Genomic DNA, 14,279 nt, shown 5'->3' on the forward strand with positions numbered 1-14,279 from the left:
CTAATAATTGGTTTTCTAACCTGCCTTTTGACAGTTGATCATTTTCTTTTTCTTGGTGCCTGCCATGGGGTGGTGGCTTGGATGCATGTTTGTTTTTTGTTGTTGTTGTTGTTGTTTGTTTGTTTTAAAGTGAAGCTGTGTTGTAACGTTATATAGGCTTAGGTATAAAATCACAGAGTAGACAGGGCAGTGTCTGTGTGGCCAAATTAGCACCTTCCTTTTTGGCTTATTATTAATGGCTCCTTTGTAATTACAAATAAGAATGGTCTGTTTAAATTATAATTAGACTTTATAGCTCAGTGTATCAGAACTATGAACATAGATGTCTTAAATGTAATTATCTGCTGATGTGTCTTTGCCTCGTAGCTTGTTAACATTGGACTCATGCAAGTCTGGATTCGGATTGGGCCAGCCACCTACTAGCTGCAGGGCCACGTTCAAGTTCCTTAACGTCTCAGGAGATTTTATGTATATATGGTTGGTGCAAAAGTAATTGCGGTTTTTGCAGTTATTTTTAACCTTTTAAACTGCAATTACGCTATATGACTTTATTTTTCCAGAGAATTTTTAGTTTCACAGCAAGACTGAGGGGAAGGTAGAGAGATTTCCCTTATACACTCTGCCTCTACTCATGTACAACCTCCCGTAGCGTCGCCTTTCTCCATCAGAGTGGTGTATTTGTTACAGCTGATGAACCTACGCAGACATGTTATTATCACCCAAAGTCCCCAGTTTACGCTATCGTTCACTCTTGGTCTTGTAAGTTATGTAGATTCGGACAAGTGGATAATGGCATGTACCCCACCATTATGGTATCACAGAGAGTATTGTCACTGCCCTAAACGTCTCCTGCGCTCTGCCTATTTATCTCTCCTTCCCTTTAACCCCTGGCAACCACTCATCTTTTTATTGTCTCCCTGGTTTTGCCTTTCCCAGAATGGCACATAGTTGGAACCATGCAGCATTGTAGCCTTTTCAGATTGGCTTCTTTCACTTAGTCATATGCATTTCAGTTTCCCCCATGTCTTTGGATGGCTTGATAGCTCATTTCGTTTTAGCACTGAATAATATATTCCATGGTCTGGGTGTACCAGTTTATTTATCCATCCACCTACTGAAGGACATCTTGGTTGCTTCCAAGTTTTGGCAATTGTGAAGAAAGCGGCTATAAACCTCCATGTGCAGATTTTTTTGTGGACATAAGTTTTCACCTCCTTTGGGTGAATACAAGAAGCATGATTGCTGGATCCCACGGTAACAGTATGTTTAGTTTTGTAAGAACCCACCAAACTGTTTTGCAAAGTGGCTGCATCCTTTTGCATTCCCACCACCAATGAATGAGGGTTCCTGTTGCACGTATCCTCACTAGCATTTGGTGGTGTCATTGTTCCCGCTTTTGACCCATCATCGCTAGCTCACCGGGTTGTGGGCGTTCCATGAAAAATTGTCCAGAGTCCTTGGTGTGGTGCTCTGCTGCATGGTGATGACTGCCTTTCTGTCCACTTCTCCTAACCATTTGGCTTTGTGTTTTCAGGTTGGGTGTGTTTTAAGACTTCCAAGCTATCGATTAAGTTGTTTTGACATGTCTCTCCACGCTGAGAATGTGGAGCCTCATGTGTGTGATTAAACAGTTGACCTCCCAGACACACTGAGTACTGGCAGTGTTTAGAACACACCTTGCCGGTTATCTCTCCTGGCTCTAACTATGCTGTTCTGTCTTCCTAGAGTGTCCACCCACCCAACAAGTCAGCCATCCTTCAGCACGGAGCTCACGAGAACTAACTCCGTGTGGGAGAGAGGGCCTGCCCTGCGGTTGGTGCACATTCCCCCCACCCCAGCCCGCCCAGCCCCAGGGAATAACTCCCACCTAGGCCATCAGTTTCAATTTAGGTGCTTGCCATTACTTCATCGCTCATGCGAGTCCAGCCCCACATCGTTCTTTTGCTTTCCTGTCGCCGGGTTTCTCACCTCAGGGCCTCTGCATCTACTGTTCCCTCTCCTCGGTGATCTGTCCAGATGTTCTTATGATTAGTTCTTTCCAATGTCACATCCCATGGCACTGAACTGCTCCCTGACATTGTAATGTATATTTACTTGTTTATTGTCTGTTTCCTCCATTACAGTCCTCCCTGTGAGGGAAAGATTTGGGCTTGTACCCCCCCAACACCTAGCACAGGGCCTGATACAGCAGAGTTGTTCCTGGAAAGTTTGTTGAATGAATGAGCTTTGTAAATCTATCTGATTTAGAGCTGCCCTCAGTGGGGTTATGGTCTCCGAGCCTCACTTCCCCACTGGACTGGGACTGCCGTAGGTAATGACTTCATGTACTGTTTCATTCGGTCCACGGGGTGAGTTGCTGCTTAGTAAATAAATGTCTCTTGAATATTTGAATGTGGAAATTTGGAATCTTTGAGAAGTAAATCCCTAAATTCTTGAGATCGTCTCATGGAGGCAGCTGTCTGCCACAAAATGTCCTTTTGATGCCACCGGTAGGACAACTGCTAGTTGGAGCAGACTGCAGTGGTCTTGATGACCGTTTTCTCTGCCTTCCCCCTTCCGTTTTCAAGGTTCCTGCCCTGTGCTGTGCTTTGGGCCCCGACACTCCCTCCCCGCCCATCCCTTACCCTCCCACACCCTCCCTTGTGGTCATTGTTCAGATCTCCTCTCAGTGTTCTCTGCATCGGGAAACACCCCGCACTCCCCACTCACTCTGACTGGATCAGATGCTGTCTCCTGCCAAGCTTACTGAGGGCAGTGCTGTACGTGTAGTGACCTTCATTTGATCCTCAGAGCTTGGCACGCTGCACTTGGTAAACATCTGTTGAATGAATGAGTAAAGAATTAGTGATAGTGTATTTGTACACTCATGTTCATAGCAGCATGGCCCACAATAGCCAAGAGGTAGAAGTAACCCAAGTGTCCATTGGCAGGGGGATGGATAAACAAAATGTGGTCTGTACAAACAATGGGATATTATTCAGCCTTAAGAAAGGAAGGAAGTTCTGACACACGTTACAAGGATGAACCTTGAAGACATTCTGCTAAGTGAAATAAGCCAGACACAAAAAGACAAATACTTTATGATTCCACTTACATGAGGTATCTAGAGTAGTCAAATTCATAGAAATAGAAAGTAGAATGATGGTTGCCTGGGGCGCAGAGGAGGGGGAAGTGGAGAGTTGTTTAATTGGTAACAGAGTTTCAGTTTTGCAAGATCAAAGAGTCCTGGAGATTGGTTGCATAACAATGTGAATGTACTGAACGCTACTACCAGCACGCTTAGAAATGGTTAAATTATTTTGTGACATGTTTTTTTAGCACAATTAAAAACAAGAATTAGTGCAGGGAGAAACTGATTTCTGGAAATCTGGAATTCTTAAATTGTAGGATGCCTAAGACTTCTGGGCAGTATGCGTCAATTTAAGGGAAAGAAGTATTTATTTCCTCACCAGGGAAGCTCAAGTGACTTCCTAAGGACTGTCAGATGTAGGATTGAGCTGCCTTAAGTGCACCCCCCCACCCCCACCCCACACACCGGATTCTCTGCACCAGGGCCCAGTGAACAAAGAGCCCTGGGCTAAGTCTGGCTGATGATCAGGGAGCCTGCCAGCATCTCCACAGCCCGGGTTGAGTCCTGGGCAGGGGTTCAGCTTCCAAGGGTCCTCCTTCAGCAGGGCTCCTTTGTACTTCCTGCTCTCTTCAGTGTAACGCTGGGAAAATTTTTGTTCATGGCCCATCCTGTTTTGCTGTTGGGACACTTAGGAAGAACTTACTCTTGTCGAGTCCTTGCCATGAACATTTCCACAAGCGTTTTATAGAGGTTGTCTCATTTCACGTTGACATTGTTCCTCTGAGATGTAGATGGTTGTTATCCCCGTTTTATAAACAAGGAGACAGATATCGAAGCTAAGTGACAGAGCAGAGGATGTGCCCCAGATCTTCTGCCATGAAAACTCACATTCTTGCCGCTGTTCCTAGTTGCTTACTATATGGTCTCTATTTCATGGTCCAAGTTAATTATTACACCTCTCAACCTCCAACAAATCAGATGGTGCACTCCTCCCTTGGAAACTGCGCAGTCTGGTCCCTTGGTGTAACATGTAACTACTGTAGGTCCCTTGGTGTAACATATAACTACTGTACCGTAGGGTCACCGGCTCCCCGAGACCCTGCTGCCTAACTCGTACACCCAATTTGCAAATGCAGGTGGCCCTTAAAATCTTACCTAGATGCTCAGAGACCTCCAATGTGCTTTCCAACACTTCCTGTGTGGGACAAAGCAAGAAGCAGATAGCAGGGCTCTTTGTTATTTGTTTTTTGTTTTTAATCTGCTACATTTACAGGAAGGTTGGAGGGCAAACTGCTGAGTGAGCACTCTGTCCCCTGAGTTGGCTCTGCGTTGCACCAACTCCCCAAGTCTTATCTTCCTCTCGAGTACAGGCCTAGTTATCTCCAAGGATGTGAAACATCTTCTCTTCATACCTTTTAATTTCTATGTAACATTAGCAATTCAGTTCACCTGAAACACTACCAGTTTATTTCCAGCCAGCATACGCTGCGTCAGTGTGTGTGTTGTCTATATAAATACTTCTGCAAACATTCCTTTCTATAGTATTGCTCTAAAATGGCCTACTTACTTCATTTCTGCTTTAGATACTGAATCATTTTATATGTCTGAAAGGACATATTTACTCTGATTCTCCGGTCCCCTCACATGGGAGTGAGGGAGGAACTAAAAAAAAACAAACAAACAAACAAAAACAAAACGGTGAAAGGGATGCAAATCCAAACTGCTTTCTTTTTTTCCCTCACAACGGGTGCTTTTCAAAGCGTTTGGCATCCCTGCTGTATGGATGTGTCGCTTTGCGAGATGACAACGGGATTTACTGGGAATGTGGGCCACTATTGTATCCGCCTTCCGTTACTGTAACCACGTGGAGTGATGGCAGTGGGTGAGCAGCCCGGGGGTAGGCAGTGGCCTGGCCAGTACTTCCCAAAGGCCATGAAGACTGCTCAGATCCTGCACAGGCTGTGGACCCAGGCTGTTAAAAAGTTGGGGAGACTGAAAGGCCATGTGAGTCCCTCTCTGCGAACTCTCTCAGCACCCTTTCTTTCCCAATCTTTCCTTTCAGGAAGTGGGGAGAGAGGCAGCAAAATTTCTGCCACAGGGACTACTTTCTCCTCATTTATGTTTGCTTCTGGCAGCTTTCAGTAACAAATTATAAGTTGCAGGTTGTAGTCAGTGGTGGGATTTTTTTTTTTTTTAAACACTTGTCTCATTTTTAGCAGAGTTATGTGCAACTGTTAGCCGGTATGGGATTTATGAATCAAAGGCTGCTGTTTCCCAGGTGTTGGGAATCTGGAAGCTGGTGTTGCTTCCCGGAATTAACATACTGCCTTGTATAAGATGTTTGTTTGTGAATTTCTTGTAGGAGGTAGAACTTTTTGCTTCCTTATGCTGCAGAAATCTTCATTCTTATTCTTATGTCTAGGCTTCTAAGTTACAGGGAAAAAAGTTTTCACATGTTCTTTTTTTCTTAACAGTGTGAACAAATGTACTGTAATGTGTGTGTTTATGTTTATGGCTTGGGATTTTTATCAAGCATGTCCCTTTAGGGCCAATTTCAATTAATCTTTCTTTAGCTTTAGCTTTGGCCTCCATCACTGGGAAGTGGCAGTTTGTGGATAAAAGGCCTAAAAGTTGCCTGTTGAGGGGGAATTACGGCACTGAAGACTTTTGGTATCTGTCTTCTGGTTGGTTTTTAACACACCTCCATATTCTATGTATAAAATATAGGGCTTTTCCCATGTGGCTAAGATTTTTCAAAGGAAAGGGACTTTATAACAACTAGAGGCTAGTGTAAAAAGACAGATCAGATAACTATTTGTCTTGATCCATTTCTCTTCATTTTTTCACAGAAATCCCTTACCCAAGCTGTTAACACAAAGCTTTTTTGTTTATGGTAGAAAAATTAGCTCGCTTAATTTTCCCAGCCCTCTAGGAATGACTCTGTAATATCGAGGGGTTTGTTATTCACTCTACTTACATGAAAAGTGAAAGTGATGAGAAGCTGGTGAAAAGCACACCAAAGGTCCTGTGCCTGGAATTTTGACTCTGGGGGTGAAAAGGAGATTTGTACTCTTCTGTGTTTTGCTGCTCCCTCAGAGCTAACCTGATTGTCCACCTTCCTTTCCCTTCCATGCCATCTATGCACCTCTCTCAAATTAATGCTGCCATCCCCTGTCGTGCCCTCCCTTTAGTCAAAATGATCACATTGTCTTCTCTTTCGCGTTGCAAAATCTGTAGTGCGTTAAGTTAAAAAATATTTGGTGTAAGGTCCTTGGCCAGGAATCAGGTACCCCCTTGATATTGACTTATGTGCCACCCCCCCCAAAGTTTTTAACTTACAAAATGTTTGGTACACATAAAAGTATTTAAAAGTATTATATAGCTAAATCATGAAGGATAATTATAAAACTAATCCCCATGAGCTCATCACACATACCCATGGGCTCTTCCAAAGACAGACACAGACCTTTGTATCCTTCCCTATCACACTCTACCTCATTCCTGGGTCACTTCAAACTGAATTTTGTGTTTTTCTTTCTTTCTTTCTTTTTTTTTTTTTTTGCATTTTTGATTTTTTTTATGGTGTTTTCTTCATAGTTTTGCCACACACACATACATACACACAAACATACATACTTCCTAAACAAGAGGTTAGCTTTGTTGGCTTTTTTTTTTTTTTCCCATTGTGGTAAAAACGGCATAACCTAAAATTTACGATCTTAACCATTCTTAAGTATATAGTGCAGTTGTACTAAGTATATTCACATTGTTGGGCAACATTGTTTGCTTTTTGAACTATATAAAAATATCATGCTCGACAAATTCTCCTAGGATGTTTTTCACTGAATGCGGTGTTTGAGATGCCTCTGTGTGGTGTGTGTGGCTCTAGTTGGCTTTCGTGGCGGTCTGACATTGCACGTTAATAATATATCACGATGTATTTGTCCATTTTGCTCTTGACTACTATTTGGGTTGTTTCTAGGTTTTGGCTGTTGAGGACATTGCTGCTATGAATACTCTGTGTGTCTCCTTGTGAACATTTCTCCCCCCGGCCTCTGTCCGGGAAAGGAATCAGTGTGCGTGGAATATGGAATATCTTTAACTCTGAGATATGTGTGCTCTTCCTATCACTGCATGTTACGCTCCCCTGTCCTGTTGCTAAGCAGCTGCCTGCCTGTATTCGCTCAGGGTTTCTGAATATTGATAGGGGTTCTCTGGTCTGTGCACAGCCCAGCACAGGTTGGGTGAGGCCCAAGCCCAGAGGTTCGGTTGGAAAGGCGTGAGCGCCAGTTCTCAGCCAACATGCTGCACTCTGGCAGCCCAACCCCTGGGAGATGTACAGAGCTGATGTTCTGAGGAGTACTTGTGATTATGTGGGGTGCTCTGGGTTCTGAAAAGATAATACTGTATATAGAAGAGGCAGGGAAGATACTCAGGGATTTGTTTTGGGGGCACACCATGGATGGTAAACTCCATATAGACTTTGGCTGTTTTTTATTCCCCAGTGTATCCCAAGTGCCATGCACCATATGCTTGGAACTAAGTGAGTGCTCACTTAGTATTTTTGAATGAATGAATGAATGAATGAGTGAGTGAATAAATGAATGAAGGGTTTCCTCTGAGACCTTTGCAAAGGGTCACAGCTCTTCCGACTATATATACATAGTGATAGTATGTTTTTAATGCTCAAAGGAGGTATTAAAATTTAGTGTTACTCCAATTTCCTCACCTTTTAAGATTTTAAATGTATCACTTAGCTTAACAGAACATATGTTCTTTTAATATGATGTGTAAGTAGTTGATGGTTTATGTCCCAACCCATTAACCCTGGGTAAGAAACCCCTTATAATCTGGTCAGAGTCATATCAAATCGGTAAGGTCTTTAGGCACCTGGCAAAGTCTGATTGATTAAAAATTTGCTTCAGTCCTATTGTAGTCTTGGTGGAGATGAATCCTCTCTAGCAAATGTAATTCCTGTAGGCAGCATAGGAATACTTAAAGACAGTGTAATCTTATTATGGAAGGACAGTGAATTTCAAAAAGCCAGGTTTGTTCTACGTGGGTAACATTTTAAAATGAAATTTTGTAGCAATTCATTTGTTCGGCTAAATAAAATCATTTAAGTTCAAAACTTTGAAACGAAGTTTACTGTTTCAATTTTTAAAATAAAAATGTCTTATAAAATTAATGTGCTCAAATAAAAATATTCTCTTCATACCACAGCTCGTGGGGAAATTTAATATTTTTTGGTATTTATTCTTCCTGTCTTTTTCCTATATGCTTATATAAATATATATATGAAAACAATGATGTTTTATATCTTGATTTCCTCCCCTCTAATAGACATTTAAGTATAGATCTCTATATATACAACCCATCTCCTTTTGTTGGACATTTCCTGATTAGATCTATTTTTAAAATTATAAGCAGCTGTAAACAAATTTATACATATGTCTTTGTGCACTTGTGCAAATATTTCTGTTTCTAGAAGTGGAATTGATTGATAAGGGTTATGCAGATTTTACTTTTTGATACATATTGGCAATTTGCCCCCCTGGAAGATGTGTACTAATTTATATTCCTGTTGCTTCCACCCACAGTGGACAGACCAGAAAATATAAAACTAACTCTCTCTAACAGAAAACCCAGTCGTCGTGATGAACAAACTTTTTAAAAGATTGAAAGATTGATGGGAATTAAATAATTATTTACATTCCTCATGTATTTCATTGTGTTGGTTTATTTAACCTAAATATTCACTCCCTTTTTGGACACTTGTCCCCTCAACCCCCTAGCACTGCTTAATCCTAGGGGTTAGTTTTTACCTGCTGATTTTTAAATAAGTATTTTGGGGAGGGTGCTGTGTGATTTTTTTTTTTCTTTTAATGTGTGGGGGAAATAACTATATTTAAAGAAGAGTTGACAACTATATTTATTTTACAACAAGTTGGAGAATAATTCACTTTGTTGATGTTTGCCAGCTTTGAGGTGTAGTGAAATGCAGAGAAGATGAACGTGGGAAGCCCCCATGCTAGTCAGGTCATTTCCAGGTGGTACTGGATTGATTTTCTTAAGGCCTTATCTAAACCAAGGTGCCAAGGAGTTAGGAGGTGTTCTGTGGAAATGGATGATCAGTTCTGATGAACTGGGATTCTGCTTACTCTTTCCCTTTAAGAAAACTCGTTTTTAAATAGAAAACTTTATTAAAATCTTGGAGCACTTGTGTTATGTTGGCACACATTGGAAAATACTCTTTTACACATAGACAACAAAATTCCGGAGAAGAATGGCTGCAAAGCACACCTAGAGCACTAGACCAGAAGCACCTGAGTTTCCAGCCTAACCACCTCAGGTGTGCTATCGAAGGAGCATAGGGCCACTCAGTGTAATAGAAATTTCCTTAATCAGTGTCTTCATCATATTAACTGAGCACTAAATGGGGAGCTTGTCCATCTCTTAGTTTATTGAAAAGAAAACCTTCTGAGTGCCTACTCTGTGTGCCAAAGACAGTTCTCGGAGAGATGGGACAAAAGTGAGTGAGGTATAAAAATGTCACCTGAAAATCCACTTTCATCTTTTAAAAGGGAGAAACAATAGTCATGGTGAACAAAAGTAATTGGGGTGATGTACACAGTGTAGATTGTCATCTTCTTGAATATTTACGTATTTCATTGTGTCGATGGGCCTTAGTTTAGCCGAAACATCACCTCTTCCTGGATGGTCTTGCTTTCTCACCACCATAACACCAGTTACCAGGTGTGCTGGTAACAGATCCTAGTTCTTGCTTTTTCCAGGCACCATTTTATGTTTTCTTTTTCACCCCCTAGGTGATTTGAATTCTGTTTTTTAATGTTAAATTTCTAAAGAGACTTCTGATCTCTTGGTGCCAGATGGCATTAGCTATGGAAATGTCCCCAAACTGAGTGAATGGGGGAAGGGGAAATAGAAAGGATTATAAATTTCTCTCAATTTCAGTAATCAGTTATGGCTATTCAAGAGCAGGCTGGATTACCTTTCTACTGTACAAACGAAATTGTCTTTTCCTAACCCCCTTCTGCCAAAGGAAGCAAATAATCTGCTCTGGTGTGTCAGTTGATAGAATTGCCTTTTGTGCTAAGCTTCTTTTCCTCCCAAACCTAAGAGTGTGTTTTGTTTTTTCATTTTATTTTTCCCTTTGCTATTTTAGAAGTTATATACCCTATTCCTATAGTGGTTACCCCACAAATTTTAACATGTATATTCAACTCAGTGAAGTTCAAAATTAATCAACAGTTTAACTCATTCTAAATAAAACATTTAGAATAATCATGTTAAAGTCTTCTGGATCTACATAACTATTTTGCCCAGTACTTTAGTTCTATTTTATTTGTTTAACTGTCACACATTGTCCATTATTACTAGAATTTCATACAGCCAATATGTGTTTAAGAAGGTTTACATTCCTTCTTGTATTTTAGGTCTTCTAGGATTAATTTTTTAATTTCTTAAATTTATCCTTTGGACATTGCTGGTCTATGGTAATAATGTGTCCCAGTTTTGTTTTGTTTGTTTTTTTTTTAAGTGTCTTTTCTGTCCTCTAAATCAACAGGTGTTTTAAAGATATTCTACTCACTTCAGGCTTCTATTACTGCTGTTTAGAAGTTGGCTGTTATTCTCATTGATGTTCTTTTATTAGTAACCTCTTCTGCCTAGCTGCTCTCAAGTCTCTAGATCTGCAGTGAAATTAGCGTGTTTAAAAGTGTTTTTCTTTTAAAAAATTTACCCTGCTTGTCATGTACGGGGCTTCCTGAACCTGAAACATTTTCAATTCTGGAAGAGCCATTATGTCTTCGAGTATTGTCTCTCTCCTACATTCTCTGATCGTCTTCAGGAAATCTCATCAGACACATTCTAAGACATTTCTCACTCTCCTTTCACATGTCCCACTTTTCTAATGTTTAATACTGCATGATGGGTAATTTCTTTATACCTGTCTTCCGGTTCATTAATTACCATCTCCATCTATGTGTAGTATGTGGTGTAATCCACTGTTTATCTCATTTTAATTACCCCATTTTTTCATTGCTACAAATTTTACTTGCTTTTTTTTCTTTTTTCAGATTTGCTTGGTCAGTTTTGATGGTCTCTTGTTCTTTCATTATACTTTCAATATCCCCTTGAAATTTTTTATGATAAACATACGATGCATATTTAACATACTTTTTTGGGGTCTGTGACTGATATTTCCAATATTGACCGTCTTTGATTCTGCAGTTTTAAAATTTCTTTTAACTCTCGCTCATGGTGACTTGTTTTATGTGTGTGTTTCAATTGTGAACTCATGTTCCTCAGTTGCTTATCTCAGGGATTCTTTGAAGCCTGTGTATTCGTTCCTTGGAAAGAATTTGCATCTGCCTCTGTGTACTTGGGTACTACCAGTACAGAAGCACTTTGGGCTGAGAGTGTTTTTTTCTTTTTTGGGGGGAAGGAGGTGTTCACATCCAGAATATGAATTTCAGTCCCAGGCCTTTGTGAGACAACTCTGCTATCTCCAGGGAGCTATTATTAGTTGTTTCCACTCTACCCAGAGCTAAGGATGAGACTTGTGAGTGTCCCTGCCATCTGCATCTGTCTGGTAGTGTTTTTTTGTCCCCCCAATACATCCACTTTGATCTGATCTCCACCCTGTTTGGATCCTATAGGTTTATCTCTCTTCCCAGCTTCCTGTTTTAATGCCTGCTTCAGTGCTGGCTTATCTCTCCAGCTTTGAGCTTTCTTGTCATTTCTAGGCTTTAAGGATTTACCCTTAGAGGCCACTGCATTATTGGATTATTAATATTTAAAAATGATATCCACTATTTTCCAGTTTTTCTAAGCATTTGTTTTGGACTATTGTTAGAAACTGAAGCCCAAGTGGTATATTTATGCAGACATTTTCACCTTTCACACCAAGCAGTACTGATGGAGCAAAGGTATCTCACAGATTACCCAACTGGTCACTCTCTGTGATTAAGGCCATAGACTCTTTGAGACACAAAAATGCAGAAAACTTGCCTAGGAGATTACCTTTGACAGGAGCAGGAGGGAGTGGTTTAAAAAAAACTGTATGAAAAAAATGGCCGTTTGAAACTATCTAATTCTCTTTTTAAGGGATTTTATAATGACAGTATTTTGGAGTGGTGATAATAAAAAGTCTCAACACTTAATTTTTATTCTTTTTAGGGTATATCTCTCGCTACATATTTTACTAATTTTCCAGTTAAGACTTGCCATTTCATTGAAGGAGAGTGTGTTTGAAAATAGGCAGCATACTATTTCTAAAAAACGTTAGCTCTTTTTGGTATTTTGAAAGTATAAACGTTAGCTCTTTTTGGTATTTTGAAAGTATAAACTGGACTTTATATATTGAGATATTTTGAATTATAGCTTTATTTCTAGTACTGAAATGTTTGTGGTTTTAATCAAATTGATTTTGCTTGTTTTCAAATAGGCCCCAGGCATGGAAGAACTGGTATGGGAACAGTACACTGTGACCCTACAAAAGGTGAGTGCCACCCATTTCATACATGCTGCAAACATGTTCCTGAGTTCACAGATCATGGCTCTTGTTTCTTATTGCCCAGACACAGTGTTTTTCCACTTGAGGCAGATAATCCATTATAGGTAATATCTGGCAGTAATTACCACATTAGCAAAGATTTGCAAGCTATTCTTTCTTTCTTTCTTCTTTTTTTGGTTAAGGTCTGTATAATATAGAAAAATTTATAGGTTATATAGGTTAAATATTAATTATAACTTATAACCCCCTCAATGAGTTTTAAGTCCAAACTAAATTTTAAAACTTTGGTTTAGGGATCAGGTAACATGCGTTGTTTTCCTTGTCCCATTCCTGATTATATTAAGAGGTGTTGAGTTCATCAGATTCTTGAAAATACTCCCCCAGTGGGATTGAAAGTAGAAGTCATACCACACATAAATAGATTTGACTTTGTTTTTAGAGTCATTTCACAGGTATCATCCGTCTTGATTAAATGATGTAATACAAACAGCTTCTAGTACAGGGAGTCCAGCACATAATTGTTGTTTAATACACATTAGCTCTGTGCCTTTTTATTCTGACAGCAAAGTTCAAGGTAGGCACACTAGGTATGAATGCCACTCCAAACCAGGGTATCCACTGAGTCTGTGTGAGTGATTTGTGTGTGCAGCTGAGCTGGGCTAGAACTCATGGTTCCCAAGTTTTGTTCCATCAAACTGCCTTGGTCAGCATCTCTGTGACTTTCCTGGGCCCCACAAAGGTCTTATTCCTGATCTGAATCACTCCAGTCTGTGTCGCTTCCTAGAAGAATTATAAATTCCTTACATGTAGTCTTCCTTCTTCAACTTCAGGCTCTGTCTTCAGTGAAAATTTGGTTTCTGAATCAGTAGGTATTAAATTAATCCAGGTAGAAGAAAACACATCAGTGCTCAGTTGCTGAAACTTCTGGGGCAGTAATCAGTTTCTTCAGTTGGGGGTTCCCCCCTGTAGGTCTCATTTTTCAGTTCTACTCATCTTCTGACGCTTCTCTGTGCCCTCTCCACCAGCATTTCACACACCCTTAGAGTCATGGACCCCAAATTCACAAAAGTGAGAGACATTTTAGGCCTGGTGTGGAGGATGCAGTTACCTCTGCATAAAAAACCAGGTACCAGTTGATGGTGCTGCCAAATTCAAAGCCATTTGATTAATGGACAACAACCCAGCCTATTTTGTGTTGGTTATTGATTGTCATCAGTGGACTTAGTGGGCCCCATGTGGGAACTTTTCCTGGAGTGAAATTTTTATCCTCTGAGTAGATTTTTACATAAATCAAACCCTGATTTAGGGTTATAGTCGCATATACCCGTATCATCCCGGGAGAAAACCTGGGAACTTAGCTTTTTTTAAACACTGAAATGAATTAGGATGATGTTTTAATCTGGGTTCATTTGTTATACATTTCTAGACCAATCAGGGTGTAATTAATCTTTATTTTCATCTTGCATGCATGTAGAAAAGAATTTAATGCTTTGCTGTCTCATAAGATTTCCAAACTTAAGTTTATCTTCAGATTTTATTTTACCTTTAAAACCCAGTTACTTCTTTTCACACTCTATTAAAACGAAACCACCAGCTCATCTAATTTGGAAGCAAAAGGTGTACTTTAAAAATATGGTTTTAAGCACGGATTCCGTTGTAGCTGAAGGTGTT

General features: G+C 40.1%; 1 protein-coding gene across 5 annotated transcripts in view; it reads left to right on the top strand.

Annotated features, from left to right (window-relative positions):
- The window catches only part of TJP2 (tight junction protein 2), a 112,546-nt gene that overhangs the window by 63,456 nt on the left and 34,811 nt on the right, over positions 1-14,279 (top strand). For all 5 annotated transcript variants that reach the window (XM_081066259.1, XM_081066261.1, XM_081066262.1 and 2 more), the window contains one exon: positions 12,540-12,593. In XM_081066259.1, the coding sequence (XP_080922385.1) occupies positions 12,549-12,593 (45 nt within the window). In that variant the 5' untranslated portion in view covers positions 12,540-12,548. The remainder of the gene's footprint in view (positions 1-12,539; positions 12,594-14,279) is intronic.

Source organism: Rhinolophus hipposideros (assembly GCF_964194185.1).
Source record: "Rhinolophus hipposideros genome assembly, chromosome: 11".
Taxonomy (NCBI): domain Eukaryota; kingdom Metazoa; phylum Chordata; class Mammalia; order Chiroptera; family Rhinolophidae; genus Rhinolophus; species Rhinolophus hipposideros.